Genomic DNA, 17,520 nt, shown 5'->3' on the forward strand with positions numbered 1-17,520 from the left:
GTCCGCTGTCAGTCAAACTTTTGAAAACAGCGCGCTTCGCAAAACGAAATCTGTCCTGCAAAAGTTCGCTTTCATTAAGATTCATATAAACACGTCGCGGCCCATCTACATAAGGCCCTAATATCACGAAGCACGCGAAACAACAGTGCAGGCCGCAGCCGCAGAAGCATCACCCATAGCTTTCTCCATCGGCTCCTTTGCCCCTTCACTAATGCTAACCTCTCCTGGCTTAACATTCTTACCTTCCTCGCAATCCATCACAAAACCCCGGATAGTTCGCCGATCCTCGTCCTCCCCCATCCTCAAATTCGGAGCCGGTAACCCTGTTGTTGCACCCGGGACTCCATCTTGCGCCTCACAGCCGGTCTCAGGGTCCAGTTTCACCGACGCCCGACCGACAGCAGAACCGTTTCGTGAACGTAAAAATCCCGGCAGGGGCGGGAAGCCAATTGATAGTTTCGAATACCGAGAGAAGGTACTACCCTCAGTTAATGATGTAGTTGCCGTGGGCGTAGTCGAGCCGCTCTCGGATGGGGTAGTGCTCTCGGCCTCAACATCCGCAGGTAACTCGTGCAAACTATGATTAGCTTTTGGACTGTCTGGCGTAAGCACTAGGGTAGGAGGCAGCGAGTTCACCCGTAGGGGTGTTGCAAGGCCAGAAGAAGCCGGCGAATCAAAAACTCGAGAATTGCTTTATTAAACAGATCAGGTAGTGAGAACAAGTTGCAAGCCTTGACTCACTGAACGCTTGCACATTCACCATCAGTAAGGGTCAGGAGCAAGTTTTTCAAATTAGGTAGCGTATGTCGCATATCCAGCGCTCGTAAATCGCGATCTGCCATGAGCTGCCACCATTGGCAGAGTCAGATATCAACGGACATGGCCCACAATCGAACTTACCATTTCGATATCCTTGTTGAGCAGGAACACGCCATACTCGAATCGATATGTGTCAACGCCCTTCGAGAATAAAGGAAACCTAATGCATCTGGTCAGCTGATAGAAATGTAATGCACGAGGCGTTAAGTTTACATTCTTGGACCAACCATGGCCGAGATGTCATCTCGGATCAAACTCCGACTCCCTATACAGGTGATAGGATACGTGAGGCCTTTGCCCATATAGATGGCAAGGAGCTGTACTAGCTGTGCAGCAAAACCTAGCGCGGTGGCTACAGCATCTTCAGTCACTTCCTTGTGGGAGGCTAGCGACAATGGTGGGGCAGGCTCTGTAGAGTTGAACGGAATAGGCAACGGAACGGTGAGAATCGTAAAGAGTAGCTCCGAGGAAGAGAACAATTCAATAGGATATAACCATGATAGCGTTGAGATCAACGACGTTCGTATGACCAAAAGACGCGCCCGAAGGGCATCAAGACACCGCCTATAAATTTGCTAATCAGCTTCTACTATCGTTAATACGGAGGAGGACAAACTTCTGCTCTGCAACTTCCACAGCAGTCTGCCGTAGGTCGGCCTGGTCTTCTCTATGCATCGACTCGGCAGTCGCAAGTAAGTCTCTCCGCTGTTCTAGCCTCTTTCGGCGAGAAGCAATATCTCCGCGTACTATAAAGTAATAAGCACGGGATACATATCGGCAAGCGTAAGGGTCTCACACAGACATGCCCGTTCCAAGATCTCTTTCGCTTCAGATTGTCGATCGTCGATACGCGCTTCACGTTCCGAAGCCTCCCGGTTCTATTGGATCTCATTTAGAACTGTTCGCGGGAAATAATCCGATCATCATGCACGTACCAATATCGCGAAAACATCATTGTTCAATGTTGTATCTATTTGCCGCATCACATCCGCAAGCGACTCCTCGTGGTCGACGATGCTTGACTGGAGCGTAACGAGCCTAAACGGCGATGTTAAAAGAAGCATAATATTTCCATCATAAGTTACACTGACTGAAGTAAATCTTGCGAACTCGCAGTTCTAGCATTTGTCCTGCGTGATCTGCGCGATCTGTTAGGCTGTTCAGAAGGCGTCTGAGTGATATGAAAGTGTGCTGGTGTAGCCTGGTCGGTAGAGTTTCCGAACTTCCGAATTCCTGTCTCTGGTTCAGAGTTGTACGCAGTCGGAGAAGGAGAGCGTGAGTGCGAATGGACTCTCGAGACTGAACGAGTTGGCAAGTAGAATGTTTCTGTGCAAGTAGAAAATGTTATGAAAAGGGTATTGGATGGGAGGCGTGGCGGATGGGCCTCGAGCTGATGGTGTAATTATAATCTATGAGTAAACAGTTCAATTACGCATACCTCAGGTTTCAATGGGACAAGGTCTGCAAGGTTGACATTCCATTGCTCTAGGACAGTCCATTTGGGTCCTTCTCTAGTGGGATCAGTCACCATCTCCTTTTGCTTTCCTTTGCCCTCCAGTGGAGCTCCACCGGTAGGATGCCGACAAGTCTTCGCCCATAGCTCAATCTTCACCGTATCGGCACACAAATCTGTCCAAGGTGCAAAGTCGAATTCTGACTGTGCCTCGATCACGAAAGAAGGATTCGTCGAGGGCCGGTGGATAGGTGATATATAATTCGGCACGGTACGAAGCAAAGGTGGTTCTGGAGACGGTGGGGAAGCTGGAGGTGATGGGAGTTGGTTCGCTGTGAAGCTGCGTGGAACAGAAGCTGAGGACTTATGTGTTTTAGGAACCATGCGTGGCGCAAGGGACGCTCCTGCTGTTCTGACTGGCGGCGTACCTTTTATGAGGGAGGTGGGAGAGCGGATTGAGGAGGAAGGTTCTGGTCGAGATAACGGTATAGCCTTAGAGGTCTCCACGCTGTTCGGCCGTGATAATTTTGAGACTTTTCGCGCACTTGTCACCGAATTAGGAAGGATGAGTTCATTGCAGGTAGAAGAGCGTGCGCGTGGAGCACTTTCAGCGCGAGTTCGTTGCATGGTGGACGATGAAGACGGGAACGGAAAAACATCCGGAGTGTCCGGAACAGTGATTGTAATGAAGGTCTCCACGAGGCGGGATTGGACAACTTTCTCCAAGGTTCTCTGCGAATAATCGAAGAATAATGAGGAAGATAAACCGGTGGACAAGGTCGAAGGGGGCTCGGTATTCGAAGGTCGAGGAGGGGGCATTAATATTGGTCGTGGATACACTGAGGTACGAGACCACGGAATTGGTGCGTGCTCGATTACTTGGTTTTATCGTAGGTGCGGTGGCACTGGTTGAAATGGTGCGGGAGATGGTGCTGCTCCTTTGCGTGGGCTCTACGCTCCCTCCTGAGAAATTTACCTTAGATTGGGCTCTCCGACGACCTCTCTCATCGCCATTTTCCAATATTAAAGCATGATCATCTAAGCGAGCACTTTGAAGGGTATTGACAGAGTTTGTGGAGATCCGCCGTGAACGTTTTCGTGAAAGTGTTATATCAAGGTCGTCAGAGAGGTTTCCCAGAGGCGTAAATTGAGAGTGTTCAGCTGGGCGAGCGAGAGCCGAAGCAAATGCATCTCGGACGGGAAAAGGTGTTAGATTGCGAACTTGAATAGAACTTATGTGACGCAAACGTCTTTGGGAGCATTCCTGGTTGTGTGACGTTTAGGGAACAAGGGTAAGAAATATCTATGAACGTACCTCAAGTTCGACAAGGACGTTGTTTGAGCTCGTCGTTTGCGCTATATCATGAACAATATGTGGCATATCCTGTAAGTATGTAAGGTCAATGAGAGCGCTGTGATGAGTCGGGTGTCGGAGGACTTGCCACTAGGCAGACTTTCCAAATTGGGTGTAACATATCTTTGACCCGTTTCACTAGCCCTTCAGAATCAGAAATAGCACAGGGCGCTTCATGCCGCCAAAACAAAAACCACGTAAAGCTGTAAAGGCGCCTAAGAGCGCATCTTCCCAGGTCAAGTCACCACAGTCAAAGGACGCTCCATCATCAGACTCTGCCATGCCTCCTCCACCCGTACCACTCAAAGCCATGGCTATCCTCGAGCCTGAGATGAATGCACTCATGGATTGCTTAAAAGTAAGTTTAAACCTTTAAAATTGTTACTATCAAACACTATCTCAAATCCTTTTGACAGAACGCAGTGGTAAAAACTGGTCAAATTTATTCCTTTCATGCCGATTCCCGAAGACTGTGCGTAGCTTAATAATATTCGACTATCAGTGTACTAACTATCGGTAGTGGTATTAACAAATATGCTCCATATCCACCACGTTCTTTGACGGATTCCCTCGGACGTGAGGTCGAAAAATTCGATCAACTTTATGATGCGATGGAATCGCGTTTGGTGAGTTACCACATTCTCCAAATCGTGGTGCGTCTTCCAATAATGTCGAAAGCTTCGAGCGATTGCTGTGCTAGAACGAGACCTAGCTCGTGAGCAGCGTCGTGCTCGCGAAGCCGAGAATGCCGCAATCGCTACTCGCACTCGTTCTAAATCCACATCAGAGTCTCCAACCACACGCAAAGTTCCTTTACCTCCACTGGAGGTCAACACAGATGTCGTCATGGGTCCACCAGCTCTTCCCGCTCAAGCATCTCCTCCCCAAGGTCTTGCGAATCCCAGTCGCCGCGGATCAACCATTTCCCTATCATCCTTACACCGCCCCCCATTCCCTCTCAAACTAGACCTTTCTTCATCCTCCCTCCGAATGTCCGCAGAAGAAGCCGCTTTATTTTCTCAGAGTTTACCTTCTCCGGTATCCCTTGCGCCCAAATCAGCTCGTCCTTCAGCTCAAACGGAGTTAGACCTCATGGCTGCATTTGCGTCTGCAACTGCAGGTTCTTCGCAACACGTTGACATTGACTTAACTGTCGACGATGATTCCCCCCTGCCTCCTATCGATGCGTCCTTAGGAAATTCAGCAGACAAGCCAATTGAGCTCGATCTTGACTCCATCGACATGGAAATGTCAACCATGACAGACCTTTTTGGAGATGGAACTGAAACGGGTTCGGGAGAGAACAGTGGGGTAGAAGGCATATTCTCCCCCATCATCCCTGATTCTGGAGCTTCAAACCCCGCAAAAGAGTCCCAAGAAGGCGGTCTTGACATGGAAATGCTTGGCACACTATCAGCAGTGGATAACAGCAACCACGGCAATGACGTGTTTGGACCATCAGATTCTAATGGACTGCAATCTGGACAGCATTCCACGCTTGGCGTCCAGAGTGCTCACCCTGGAAATGTGGCACCTTCCCCCAGTGCGATTCTCGCAAGTTTCGCCACTTCTCAATCAGATGGGACAAGTCACCAGCCTCCGGGTGGGGACGGCAATTTCGATTTGTCTACTCTTGATCTTGCCAACTTCGACCCTACCTTCTTCCATCGACCCCCAGATATGAATTTGATGGATATGGAAGCGTTGCTGGACTCTATGGGTCAGGGCGGGGGCAACTCTGATGGCCCAAAACCACCACCATGAACTCACCACGAGTAGCCCTTTACTTGCAGTTAAGTAGCAGCTTTCCCAAACTTTACAAGTTAAGGATGCGACATAAGACGTGATTTTACGACAAGCTACCGGAATGGTCTAAGGCGGGCTTCATATCGCTAGCCACCGCTTATCGATGTCCAAATGAGTGACCTTTATAGCCACACCTGTCTGCATATTCCTCCTATCATTGGACATACGGTGAACGTATTCTTTTCCCAAAAGCAACTAAACGACGAATTACGTGCTGACTTCTGAGCTTCGTAATTACAGCCATTACGTTAATGCTGAGTACTGAACGCTCAGATTGGTGGAAACTGATGTGTACGCTTGCACCCGGGCCATAATTCCAAAAGAAGTTATGCATCTTGATCTTAGTAGGTCGATTTACGCATTTGATTCACTGCGCTATAGAACTCGCAAGTATAAAGTAAGATGTTTGGGCTCGATGTTACGACAGCAGAAGCAGAGCGAGTCTCTGCGCGTGGACGGCCATGGTGGTCTTTCGTTCATTCGTTTACATTTCCCTGCTGTGTGTAGCAAATCTTGTGGAAGCAGAAGGGCTTCATGGCCTTCCTGGCCTTCCTGGGCCCTTTCATCGACATGTAGCCCGTCATCTAGGAGAGCCAAGGCAATTCGGTCAGCCTCCAAAGGCAGCGAGGTCAGTCAAGTGCTGGATCTTCTTTCAGTGGTGTTTAATGGTGGAAACGAAGTTATGCACCCGAGTCTTCTACTTCTCAAGCATCCAGTAGCAGCGGAACATCGGCATCGGGATCTCCAGCGGTCACTACACCTTCGGCTTCTCTCGCTTTTGCCCCAGGTGTTCAATTTACGAGTTCTTTCACGTCTATCACGAGTGCACCTGCTAGCAATCCAACCCAAGCACCAAATTCAAGCGCTTTACGAGACATCGCCATCATCCACTCTCGAAGATTGGATACAATCATTGACAGCATCACAGGCGACCCGAGTAATATATCATCTTGGTTCGTTGCTCTCGACAAGCTGCCCGACTACGCTAAAGTCAACCCCGTTTCAGGCTCGCAGATCTTCAGGGCGATGGTAAATGGCCGGACTCTGACATCGACTATACAGCTGGCTGTGGTTCTCGCAATGCAAGCTGGCCAGCTTCAGTTCATTGGGTTCGCATCAGTCAGTTGCCCGACACTCAACACCATGAGATTCTCACTCAGTGTACATGTGCTTCTCCACAGGTACGATAGCTGCTGCTTGGCATGGGGGACTCCTAGGCTACGATCAATACGTCAACAGTTCGACGTTATTCACTGCCATAGGCAACGCCATGGACTACTGGTTTAATAATGACTTTACGAACGTCGGCTGTCTTGTTGAAGGAGGCACCGACAGCTGTCCTTGCGGCACACCTGGTTACTGGAACACGAACTGGTATGCCAACGTGCGCCTAAAATTTGATTCCAGCTTCCCAAGGCCTGATAATATTGCCACAGGTCATCCTCATCCCCGGTCTCGTTGCAGAGTCATGTCTTCTCCTCAATGACACCTTGACATATACACAATTAAATAACTGTAGCAATATATCCCTACGTGCGTATGGCACGTTCGATCACGGATACAGCTTTGAGGCTGGAGCAAATATCTTGGACATGGCTCAGATCGGTCTGGATCAAGGTCTTCTCGTTACCAATGTTTCTTTGCTCTCGGACGCGTACAGGAGAGTCCATGATATCATCGTCATACAGGAAAACATTAGCACAGCAGTTGATGGGGTTTGGATCCCTGAAGTCCTGGTATTCTCAATTTCTGAACGAGTATTTTTGATAGATCCAATCGGACGGCTCCTTCAGTCAGCACCTCGGGTTGCTTTATAACGGAAACTACGGGAAGGACTTGTACGCACATATTTTCTTTTGTTTCGTGTACATGTTTTGAGTTTGCTGCATAGCACTAATGATGTTCTCGTTTTCGAGACTGCGGCAGCCGGGACTTCATTCACGGCTGAGAGTAAGGCAAGGGCAGCCCTCGAGACATTGGTCGACGGAAACCGATGGATGATAAATCTTAATGTCGGAACACAGGTTAGTGCATGGATTTCCTGCCCTAGTAAAAAGCTGAATGGTTATTTTAAGGTTTTACACTGGGATCTTGCAAGTCTCAGCCACAATTACTGCTAATCATCTCTAATGGATACATGCAGAGCTCAGTGGGTCGCTTCATAAGCTCACCGGTGGCCGCTGGGCAGTAGGTAGTCACCTTTCGATGCAGTCCAACCGCGTTGACCTCCTTTGACGTAGAGCAAGTTCTGGTATCCTAACAAACCTCTCGAAGGTGGAAGAACTTGGTGAGAATTGGAATTCGGACGTTCTCGTTAACTTTGCGAAGAGCCTTTTGTCGAATACAACCCATGCAAACGTGGGAGGATTGCTTGGAAACCGTATGTTTCATAAGAATGATTATATGGTAGGCCAACCAGAACATGCACCTCAAAATTACATTCAAAAACTCCTAGGTTACTCGGGGTTCTGGCTATGTTACGTCTCTCAAGATGTACTCAACAAGAACCAAGAATACAGAATGTGCGAACTCACAGAACGTAAGTCCTCTTCCTTCATCAGAATCATCTCACTTATCCCACGCAGCTTCTTGGTTTCCATCTTGCCGACGGCGTTGTCTATACATACCTCCAAGGCGACGAGTACGAAGACATAGCCGCTGTTTGGGACTGGAATCTCATCCCAGGTATCACCGTCGACTACGATGCCACGGTCCTCGACTGCCAACACACCAAATATATCGGAAAGGAAGCATTTGTTGGTGGTGTCAGTGACGGACAAGTCGGCGTCGCAGCAATGCGCTATACCAATCCCATGACCGAGTCCTTGTCGTGGCAAAAGACATGGTTCTTCCTCGAGGACGACGTTCAATACGTGATGATCGCCAACATCTCCTCAAAGACAGATGCACCTGTGTTTTCTGTTATTGACCAAAGACGTTTCAGCGGGCCTGACGTGTTTGTCAATGATATTAGCACTTTCGGGGGGAACTTCACAGACACCCACACATTGTGGCATGGTGATGTCGGGTACGAGTTCCGAGGAGTCAATGGAACGTATGATCTGTCCCTAGAATGGAGCAACAAGACAGGTAACTGGTCCAGCACGGGTGTATTTTCTGGTCAAGAAACAGTCGAATTGTTCACTGCTTGGTTGCACCACAAGGACCTCAGCGCCCCCATCTCCTATGCTATATACCCTGCAGTTGACTACGGTACATTCGCTCTCAAACGCGCATCTACTCACTTGACGGAGATTCAGAACGATGCCTCTGTGAGCGCTCTTTTGGATGAAGATCACTACACTGTCTTTGGTGTCTTCTGGGACGCAGCGGGCGGTTCGTTCATATTCACTGACGAGGTTTACGGTCCCATGAAGATTGAATCAAGTGCTCATGCTGCCTTCATCTACCGCATAGATACGGGCAACGTCACTGTGGCTGATCCATCACAAAGCGCGTCGCACTTGACCCTCACAATTTCCGTGGAAGACGGACTGGGAGGACCTTGTGAATGGGGAGGGAGAAGCAGTGTTACCGCGCATTTTGACCTGACTGGTAGCGTTTTGGTAGGCAGCAGCGTCAGTCAGAACTTGAATTACTAATAAGAACTCTCTACATACATGTTTGTATCATTCACATATACATGCCCTCACGCACATTCATAGACATTGCTGGTCGTACAATCATTAGTGCACTTGAATACTTATCATGACATACCCCAATCATACCATCTTGTCCTTCCAGTCTACCAGCTCGAGGTCGGCGATGTGGACTGTCGGCACTTGCCGAGGGTCAGGCTCGAAGTTGAAGTCAAAACATCAAAGTCAAGCTCAACATCCGGGTCAAGATCAAAATATCGTAGTCACACAGAAATCAAAGACATTTTTTGCAAAGCGAAAAAAACAATTTGTCCAGTACGGTCCCTTATAGAATACGAGTTCAATTCCCTCAGGGCTATGATAAAGCTCCTCCACAACAGTACTGTAGATGTGTAAGACCATCAGGGAATCTGTCCCTCCTGAATTTCTAATAGATCACGATAATTTTCGATAAATCTGGAGTATTATTTCAATTTATGAGCTTTAGGACGACTAGGAAAAATATGTTTCCTAGGAAGACTTTTTTACCTCCTCCTCCATGATTTATAATTATCAAAATTAGTTGATATTTCGCGTAAAATCATCGTGAATTGCAGATAATTGCAGGAAGTATATATCAAACTTAGGTTTGAAAATCATGTATATCAGACAGCATTACAAGAAAAAGACTAATATTTGATTAAAAGACGCGTATAAAAGTCAACACAACCAGGACATGCAAACAGGAGAGATCAATGAATCAGTAATATTTATGGGTATATATCAGCGCCCTTCGACCTAATCCTCAGCCATTCCATCGAGGTCAAGTAGCGCCAGTGCATCTTGATGCTCACTGACCATATGATCGTTCCCCTTTCGTTTCAAGACCCTTGTAGCAGTGTCAGTATTGTGGCACCATGCACACCAGTGAAACTTACTGTACAGCTTCATAAATGTCGGCCATCATGCAGTGAAACTTCCCAGGTGCGTCCTTCTTTAAGTTCTTGAGGAACTTGATGTGAAAAATATATGTTTCACTGAATTGATTCCCAGTAAAGTTGAACTTTCCTGGTGAACCGAGTGTCTTCCAGAATGCATACACCTTGAGAACTAGTCAGTATAAGATGAATACCTAGAAATAAGGATATTACCGCTGTTGCCACGAGTGCTAGTATTGAAATTGGTATTTCTGGGCGATTGGCCTTGTTACGACTGATTTCGATGAAGCACTCAGTGAACTTGACACCAATAGACTTTGCTCCAATGAAGACTCCGTCACATAAGAGAAAGATCAGTAGGTCACCCTGGTAGGGCTTTTTCCCTATGGGTGATGCATCGTCATTGGCCTGTTGAAGAGGGATGTAAGTTGAATGACTGAGGTAACTGAGCAGCGGTAATATGTAGAAGGGAATATGATAGAGGATGGAGCAGTGGACTGAAGCGGTGATATGTAGAAGGGAATATGATAGAGGATGGAGCAGCGGACTGAAGCGGTGATATGTAGAAGGGAATATGATAGAGAGCAGAGGACTGAAGCGGTGATATGTAGAAGGGAATATGATACTAGAGAGCAGAGGACTGAAGCGGTGATATGTAGAAGGGAATATGATACTAGAGAGCAGAGGACTGAAGTGGTGATATGTAGAAGGGAATATGATAGAGGATGGAGCAGCAGACTGAAGTGGTGATATGTAGAAGGGAATATGATAAAGAAATGGATGTTAGGGAGCAGCGGCAATATGTTAGAAGGGAATATGATAAGAACTCACAGCAGTGATATGTAGAAGGGAAGAAATGGACAGATAGCGGTGATATGTAGAGGGGAATATGATAAGAATGAATAAGGATGGAACTAACATCAAACCTCAAGGCATATACATAAGCATGCTTCTCCATAAGTTTTTTTGCCTTGACTATGTTCTGGCTGAGACAAAAGTAGCTATTGATGTTGGCACATGCGGCCATTTTCAAGTCACAGCACAATAAGGGAATGCGCAGCTCGACCTCAATAGTTCAAGATAGTTAGACAATATATTTGAGATGTGCAAAGGACTTACCAAGCTAGCAAGGTGAGAAGCATACTGCACATCTTTTTGAAGACATTGTTTGATGGCATGTATGCCAAGATCCTGAGCCACCTTCAACAAAGATTGCAACGAGATCTGGTTTTTATCAACAAGTTCAGGATAAGCATTGATGAAGACAATGTGACACTTGGCATCAATAATCACATTCCGAATGACTTGACGAGTTTCGTGGTTTTGATCAAGTAATTTGATATTACCCTTCTCCGTTTGAATGAGAGAAGCGACATTCTGAGCTGAACGAGCTGCGGAGGTAGGTTTGGGGGCGCCTTCCAAATCACTGGAGTAGGGTTCTGAGGAATTGCCACATGTTGTACTAGTTTCGTCTACAGACTCTGAAACAGCATTGTCGACATCGCGCCATGTTGGAATCTAAATTGGAGTGTTTGTGGGTGAGGGATTATGTCAGTCAAGTCTAAATGACCAGGGCTCACCTCTGCAGTGTGTTTTTGGTCCCGGGCAGACTGGGATTTTCCACATGATCGAACATCGGACTTGACCTTGTCGGCGACAATGGAAGGGACCTTCAACCGGATCAGTGCCTTGCTTACTAAGTAAACAAGTATCACTAACCTCATCAGAGAGCATCATGGCCATGGTCTCTGGTTCCTCGTTGTCACTCTCCTCACGCCCAGCATCTGAATCATCACCATTGGCGATTTCCACCTGCTCACCATCGGAGTCGAGCTCATCATCATCAAATAATGCAGTAACATCCTGCATGGCATATGTGCGACGGAGTTTGTTAGGTCGATACAAGCCTGTGCACGTATGCCATGAGTAAGACATCCTTTTGTGTTATCTAGCCTACTATCACTAACCTTGAGGTTTCGCAGGTTCAAGTTCTAAGTCCGACTCAATGGCGTCAGAATCACCTCCATCCTCCTCTCTATCATCCTCCGAGTCATTCGAAACTGAACGCTGATGCTTACCATATAGTTTGGAAGGCAATGGGGCCACTTTTGTAGTGCATGGCACATCCTCTGAGTCGTTCAAAACTGAACACTGACACTTACCACTTAGTTTGGAAGGCAAAGGGACCATTTTTGTAGTGCACATTGTAGTGCGTGGCACATCCTCTGATCAAAGGTGAGTATTTGATTCATGCATGAATAAAAAAATGTTACTGTTGGTACTGATGACCTTTTTTGCTTGGTGCTCAAGTGCTGGCCCAGCTTGACGAACTTTCCTTGACGTCTTAGGTATCCAAACTGAACTCACAGGTAAGCATTATATTTCAATCTCATTCAAAGTGGAAGTGCTTCCTTACTAGCAGTTTTCTAAAGCTTTCTTCTTCGCATTTTCGTGGCTCGCAAGTTGAAATACGTGCGGACATGGTATACTATTTTGAAAGGACAGGAAGCTAACACAGATCATTGGAAGGAATGTTAACACGAAAGAGTGGGCAGGAGATTGAAAATTTGGAGGGTGCTATTCAACTTCATTCAATTTATTAGTACATGGCGGTGCATTGCATTCCAGGGCAGTCGTTTTCGGAAGTGTTTGTCGTGAGCATGGGTTCAATTTAAATTTTACCTCAGACTCACCCTAGGAAAATAGGTATAACATTGATCGTAATGCCAGAACTCGGGAGGACATTTGCACAGTGAGCACTGGCAATCTCTGCTTCCCTACCTGCATTCACCCACCACACAATGTCGACGCAATGTCCTGCTTGTTCCCATGATGATTTCACAGTCACCGGTCTCAGTCAGCATCTCGCAAAGAGCCGCAATCCACTTTGTCAAGCACTTTACCATCAGTCATGCTCCCAAATATACACACAAATGGAGCCGAACGATCCATATCATAACAAGTTGGAAGAGTTTGAAATGGATGGAGGTTATGGCAAGGATGAGTTTGTGTGGGCTGCAGAGCAAACCAGTGGTAGTTATGCAGATGATGATGACTCGGATGTGTCCACCGTGGATGATGATGAGCTGAATTTTGAAGCAGAATGGGAGCCTCCGGTTGAAGGGGAGCCTCCAGTTGAAGAGGAGCCTCCGGTGGACGAGGACGAGGATGAGGACGATCAATGCAATAGTACTTGCTGCCAGGATATTCAATTACATGTGCAAGGTCAACATGGTTGTGTCATCGTACCCTACCCAGATCCACGTGCTGGCCAACAAATAACCAATCAAGCAGCCAACTGTCATGCTGCAAACATGGAATATGGGGCTCGATTCAACGCAGAGCAGGAGAATCTGTATCATCCTTTCACTTCGAGGATGGATTGGGAAGTTGCAAGATGGGCCAAACTTTGTGGACTTAGTTCGACGGCATTGTCAGACTTGCTTGCAATTGAAGGTGTAAGGATATCATTTATTCTACGAACATCTGTAATTAATGTGTTATAGGTCTGTGAATGCTTGTCGCTGTCCTTCAAAAATGCGAATGAGCTGGATTCACTCATTGACCATGAACTTCCAACTGGCCGCCCAAAGTTCAAAAGGGAACAGATCATTGTCGCCGGCAAAGCATTTGATGTCTATTACCGCAACGTGATCAAATGTGTCAGGTCACTGTATAGTGATCCTGACTTCGCCAGATATCTGGCTTTTGTCCCTGAGCGGCATTATGCTAATGAGGATAAGACAGTTCGGCTCTTTCATGATATGCATACAGGCAAATGGTGGTGGGATACACAGGTATGTAGGACTGAATTATGTCTACAGGATATTATACTTACGTGACGATACTTTAGAAAAAACTTGATCAGCACAGTCCGGGCGGCACCATCATTCCCATCATTATCTCGTCCGACAAAACACAATTAACCTTGTTCCGCAACAAGGCTGCTTATCCTGTCTATCTCACTATTGGCAACATCCCAAAAGAAATTCAACGCAAGCCTTCATGCGGTGGTCATATCCTTCTGGCATATTTGCCATGCACATGACTTGAACATATTACCAACAAAGCTTCGCTGTGCCGCCGAACTATGGCAAACTTATATCATGCTTGCTTACACTGTGTACTCACTCCACTGAAATCTGTTGGACTTGATGGACTTCGTATGGCTAGCGTGGATGGCGCTCTCCGCCGTTGCCATCTATTATTTGCTAGCTTTGTCGGTGACTACCCAGAGCAGCTCCTTGCTACTGGGATCAAGTTCGGAGAATGTCCAAAATGTGATGTTGATGCTGATAAAACAGGTAGCAACACAGCACCATTTCATCTACAGAAAATGAGCAAGGTGCTTGATGCCCTCGCTGCTCTTGATGATGGGAATCTATCCTTTGTTCGTGCTTGCTCAGCTGCAGGTATTAAGCCCATTGTCCATCCTTTCTGGGAAGATCTCCCATTCACCAATATTTTCCGTGTGATCACACCGGATGTGTTGCACCAGCTACATCAGGAAAACCCTCCCGGGGAAAAAATGTTATAATTCAGATAATTCTAGATAATTACAAGAATTAGGAATAAAATTGCTAGAAGACGATAATGTGGGATGCAAATATCAAGAATTACTTGAATATACAAAAAGTGTATCTATCTAAATACGAATTCAACCAAAAATCGTTACAATCATCTAGAACCGTATCACTCGTCCATTCTCGTGGGACGACAGCACCAAAACTTGGTATCAGATGGACACTACGCACAATGTTTGCCAATGGCACAATACTTGCCAATTTTTCACCACCACGGAACGATCGCGAGAGCTCATAAAGTCCGTGGCGTCGATCGGGAGCTGAAGAGAATGGTGTAAACCACTCGATGTAAGCTAAGTGTTTGGGTACCTGGACTGTTGGCGGCACAAGGAGCAGAAGTGACTTTGGTGGTAATGCAAAAATGACTCGTACTTGGCCAACACGGAAACCTAGACTCAGTCGACGGTAAGTAATTCGTAACGTAAATAGTGGTGGTGAAACATACCTTGTATACCAGCGCTAACAATATCAGTATTCGGACCGAGACTCACAAGAGCTGTATCTGACCGACAAGCCAATGGAGAAGAACCTGAGCTCTGTTGTGGTCTGGCATGCACAGAGTCCAATGTGACTGTTGTGTCGCCGTGATCACGAGTATCCACCGAGAGCCACTTAATCTTGTGGAAAACTGGAAGACTTCGGAACGGGAGATGGACGTCATGTGCCAACACATCCAGTGTTTGACTAGAGAGGCATGGATCATTAGCGTGGCTGAGTTGTGTGATATAGCGTGCAAGTGCTTCGTGGAAATAAGTAGCGCCGTAGTCTTCAATCAGCTTGTCTATATTGATGGCCTTTGCACTAGGGTGCTTTGTCATCGTCTGAAGCCGACGGAAAGACATATCAGGAGGACATGAGTGGTAGGGCTCAGACTTGTGATTGCCAGCAAGTCGCCAGTTGATGTACTTCTCATAGCGCAGAACCTTCTCCTTTCGTTCGAGCCAGCGTGTCATCTGCAAAAATTCATCTTTATGGTTTGTAGCACAGTAAGGGTCCTTGGCATAATCAATATGAAGTCGTTTGGTGTACTCTGTATTATAATTATCCGTCGTACCCAACATCATTATCATGAGAGTGTAGTGGCGCATTGCATGCAGTTTTGGTAGATTGAAATTGTTTCGGATACCCAGCTCGACGAAAATGTCCTTATTGTTGTGAAAAAGATCGAGCGCGTCGTCCAGCAGCTGCAGGGTCTCTGAGCTATGACAAGGATATTGTGCAAGATAGAGGAAATTGAGTAGACCCCACACGGCTCGTAGAAGTCGACCTGCATTTATATTATTGGGCAATCAGATACCAATCACGATACCAAGGAGAAAGTGGCAGATTTGTGCATGTTCAGCACCGCTTATATGTGACAGGCTAGTGATGCCCTTCCTAAACAGATGGATATTATGGTTGGGAGGAAGACGCCGACAATGAGCATCTATTTTGACAGCTCCACAAGCAGCCGACAGCCATCCTAAGAGGTGCTTAATCAAGCCTTGATATAGTTGGTGTAATACGTCTGGTGTGATCGCACAGAAAATGTTGGCAAACGGGAGATCTTCCCAGAAAGGATGAACAATGGGCTTGATGCCTGCTACCGAGCAAGCACAAATGAAAGATAAATTCCCTTCATTGGGAGTAGCAAGGGCATCGAGTACCTCCATAAATGAAATAGTGCAGTATTGCTACCTGTTTCAGCAGCATCGACATCGCATTTTGGACACTCTCCAAACTTGATTCTGGTGGCAAGGAGCTGTTCAGGGTAGTCACCAACAAAGCTAGCAAATAATAGATGGCAACGGCGGAGAGCGCCATCCCCACTAGCCATATGAAGTCCATCAAAACCAACTGACTTTAGCGGAGCGAGAACATGGTTCAAACACGCATGATATAGGTTTGCCAGAGTTCGGCGATGCAATGCTTTATTGGTGATGTGTTCAAGGCATGTACACGGCAAATATGCCAGGAGTATATGTGCGCCACGTGATGGTTTGCATCAGATTTCTTTAGGGATGTTGCCAATGGTGAGATAGACGGGATAGATGGACTTGTTGCAGAACAAGGTCACTTGCGTTTTGTTGGATGAGATAATGATGGGAATGATGGTGCCACCTGGACTGTGCTGATCCAGCTTTTTCTAAAGTATTGTAAGTAGATATCACATAGTCATAATCAGCCCTCTGTACCTGTGTATCCCACCACCATTTTCCTGTATGCATATCATGAAAGAGACAAACTGTTTTATCCTTGTCAGAATAATGCCGCTCGGGGGCAAATGCAAGATATCTTGCAAAATCGGGATCACCATACAGTGACCTGACACATTCGATCACATCGCAATAATATATGTCAAAGGCTTCACTGGCGACGATGATCTGCTCTCGCTTGAAGCGGCTACTCGGAAGCTCATGGCTGACAAGTGCGTTCAACTCATTCGCATTCTTGAAGGAGAGTGACAAATGTTCGCTGACCTGTGATATTCACTGTTAATTAAGACTTCATAAAACAAATAATAACCCTACCCCCTCGATTGCGAGCAAGTCTGAAAAAGCCGTCAAACTGACTCCGCGAAGTTTCGCCCATCTGGCGACCTCCCAATCCATCTTAGAAGTGAAAGGATGGTACAAATTCTCCTGCTCCACATTGGCAAAATGAGCCCCGTATTCCACGTTTGCAGCATGATGGTTGGCTCGATTAGCTATTTGTTCGCCAGCATGCGGATCTGGGTAAGGCATGACCATGCAGCCACGCAGCCCTTGCACACGTGCTTGAATATCCTGGTGAGTATTGTATTGATCTTCGGCCAGGTCTTCTTTGGCCAAGTCTTGACCAGGGTCGTCCATGCTACTGCTGTTGTCCTCTTCAACTGCTTCAACCGGAGGCTCCCATTCAGGTTTGGCATTCAACCCATCATCTGACGCATCATCGTCTGCATCGTCGTGACCACTAGTTTGCTCCCACACAAACTCCGAATCATCAGCCCGTGCAAACTCCAAGTCAT

General features: G+C 46.8%; 6 protein-coding genes across 6 annotated transcripts; 3 read left to right on the forward strand and 3 right to left on the reverse strand.

The window, feature by feature from the left end:
• Positions 1-30: 30 nt before the first annotated feature.
• Positions 31-3,715, reverse strand: EDB93DRAFT_1113719 (uncharacterized protein). The gene is made up of 11 exons (XM_041448208.1): positions 3,588-3,715; positions 3,111-3,536; positions 2,258-3,061; positions 1,911-2,209; positions 1,755-1,857; positions 1,616-1,697; positions 1,436-1,565; positions 1,033-1,383; positions 901-979; positions 742-845; positions 31-691 (listed from the first exon to the last, which is right to left on the reverse strand). Exons 1-11 carry the CDS (start codon positions 3,651-3,653, stop codon positions 124-126), a joined length of 3,012 nt encoding a protein of 1,003 aa, XP_041313902.1. The 5' UTR covers positions 3,654-3,715; the 3' UTR covers positions 31-123.
• Positions 3,716-3,758: 43 nt separating this feature from the next.
• On the forward strand, positions 3,759-5,782 carry EDB93DRAFT_1113721 (uncharacterized protein). Its single transcript, XM_041448209.1, has 4 exons — positions 3,759-3,984; positions 4,043-4,098; positions 4,147-4,252; positions 4,305-5,782. Exons 1-4 carry the CDS (start codon positions 3,802-3,804, stop codon positions 5,388-5,390), a joined length of 1,431 nt encoding a protein of 476 aa, XP_041313903.1. The 5' UTR covers positions 3,759-3,801; the 3' UTR covers positions 5,391-5,782.
• Positions 5,783-9,175, forward strand: EDB93DRAFT_1113724 (polysaccharide lyase family 8 protein). Its single transcript, XM_041448210.1, has 12 exons — positions 5,783-6,060; positions 6,113-6,385; positions 6,439-6,551; positions 6,614-6,816; positions 6,869-7,147; positions 7,203-7,270; positions 7,324-7,456; positions 7,508-7,525; positions 7,576-7,619; positions 7,673-7,838; positions 7,888-7,971; positions 8,018-9,175. Exons 1-12 carry the CDS (start codon positions 5,894-5,896, stop codon positions 9,032-9,034), a joined length of 2,565 nt encoding a protein of 854 aa, XP_041313904.1. The 5' UTR covers positions 5,783-5,893; the 3' UTR covers positions 9,035-9,175.
• Positions 9,176-9,808: 633 nt separating this feature from the next.
• Positions 9,809-12,430, reverse strand: EDB93DRAFT_1099530 (uncharacterized protein; the record flags this gene model as incomplete). Its single annotated transcript, XM_041446927.1, has 11 exons — positions 9,809-9,899; positions 9,949-10,112; positions 10,162-10,356; positions 10,868-11,014; positions 11,068-11,466; positions 11,529-11,618; positions 11,668-11,855; positions 11,916-12,008; positions 12,136-12,173; positions 12,238-12,305; positions 12,365-12,430. The coding sequence occupies 11 exons, from the start codon at positions 12,428-12,430 to the stop codon at positions 9,809-9,811; spliced, it is 1,539 nt and encodes a 512-aa protein (XP_041313905.1).
• Positions 12,431-12,749: 319 nt separating this feature from the next.
• EDB93DRAFT_1099531 (uncharacterized protein) lies at positions 12,750-14,485 on the forward strand (the record flags this gene model as incomplete). Its single annotated transcript, XM_041446928.1, has 4 exons — positions 12,750-13,406; positions 13,455-13,745; positions 13,802-13,961; positions 14,019-14,485. 4 exons carry the CDS (start codon positions 12,750-12,752, stop codon positions 14,483-14,485), a joined length of 1,575 nt encoding a protein of 524 aa, XP_041313906.1.
• A 79-nt stretch (positions 14,486-14,564) lies between these two features.
• Positions 14,565-17,362, reverse strand: EDB93DRAFT_1237363 (uncharacterized protein; the record flags this gene model as incomplete). Its single annotated transcript, XM_041451406.1, has 8 exons — positions 14,565-14,920; positions 14,977-15,798; positions 15,829-16,146; positions 16,209-16,371; positions 16,555-16,656; positions 16,706-16,990; positions 17,042-17,152; positions 17,189-17,362. The coding sequence occupies 8 exons, from the start codon at positions 17,360-17,362 to the stop codon at positions 14,565-14,567; spliced, it is 2,331 nt and encodes a 776-aa protein (XP_041313907.1).
• Between the last annotated feature and the right edge of the window lie 158 nt (positions 17,363-17,520).

This window comes from Suillus bovinus (genome assembly GCF_016758785.1).
Source record: "Suillus bovinus strain UH-Sbo-P2 chromosome Unknown EDB93scaffold_1, whole genome shotgun sequence".
Taxonomy (NCBI): Eukaryota; Fungi; Basidiomycota; class Agaricomycetes; order Boletales; family Suillaceae; genus Suillus; species Suillus bovinus.

Bases quoted from the DNA above. Each gene is read 5' to 3' on its own strand.
- EDB93DRAFT_1113719 (XM_041448208.1), bottom strand. From the start codon at position 3,653: ATGCCACATATTGTTCATGATATAGCGCAAACGACGAGCTCAAACAAC. The intron at 2,210-2,257 runs GTATGCGTAATT...TTACACCATCAG, and splicing joins TTGTCCCATTGAAACCTGAG to CTCGAGGCCCATCCGCCACG. The intron at 1,566-1,615 runs GTGAGACCCTTA...ATTACTTTATAG, and splicing joins CTTGGAACGGGCATGTCTGT to TACGCGGAGATATTGCTTCT.
- EDB93DRAFT_1113721 (XM_041448209.1), top strand. From the start codon at position 3,802: ATGCCGCCAAAACAAAAACCACGTAAAGCTGTAAAGGCGCCTAAGAGC. The intron at 3,985-4,042 runs GTAAGTTTAAAC...TCCTTTTGACAG, and splicing joins CACTCATGGATTGCTTAAAA to AACGCAGTGGTAAAAACTGG. The intron at 4,099-4,146 runs GTGCGTAGCTTA...AACTATCGGTAG, and splicing joins CATGCCGATTCCCGAAGACT to TGGTATTAACAAATATGCTC.
- EDB93DRAFT_1113724 (XM_041448210.1), top strand. From the start codon at position 5,894: ATGGTGGTCTTTCGTTCATTCGTTTACATTTCCCTGCTGTGTGTAGCA. The intron at 7,620-7,672 runs GTAGGTAGTCAC...CCTTTGACGTAG, and splicing joins TCACCGGTGGCCGCTGGGCA to AGCAAGTTCTGGTATCCTAA. The intron at 7,972-8,017 runs GTAAGTCCTCTT...TATCCCACGCAG, and splicing joins AATGTGCGAACTCACAGAAC to CTTCTTGGTTTCCATCTTGC.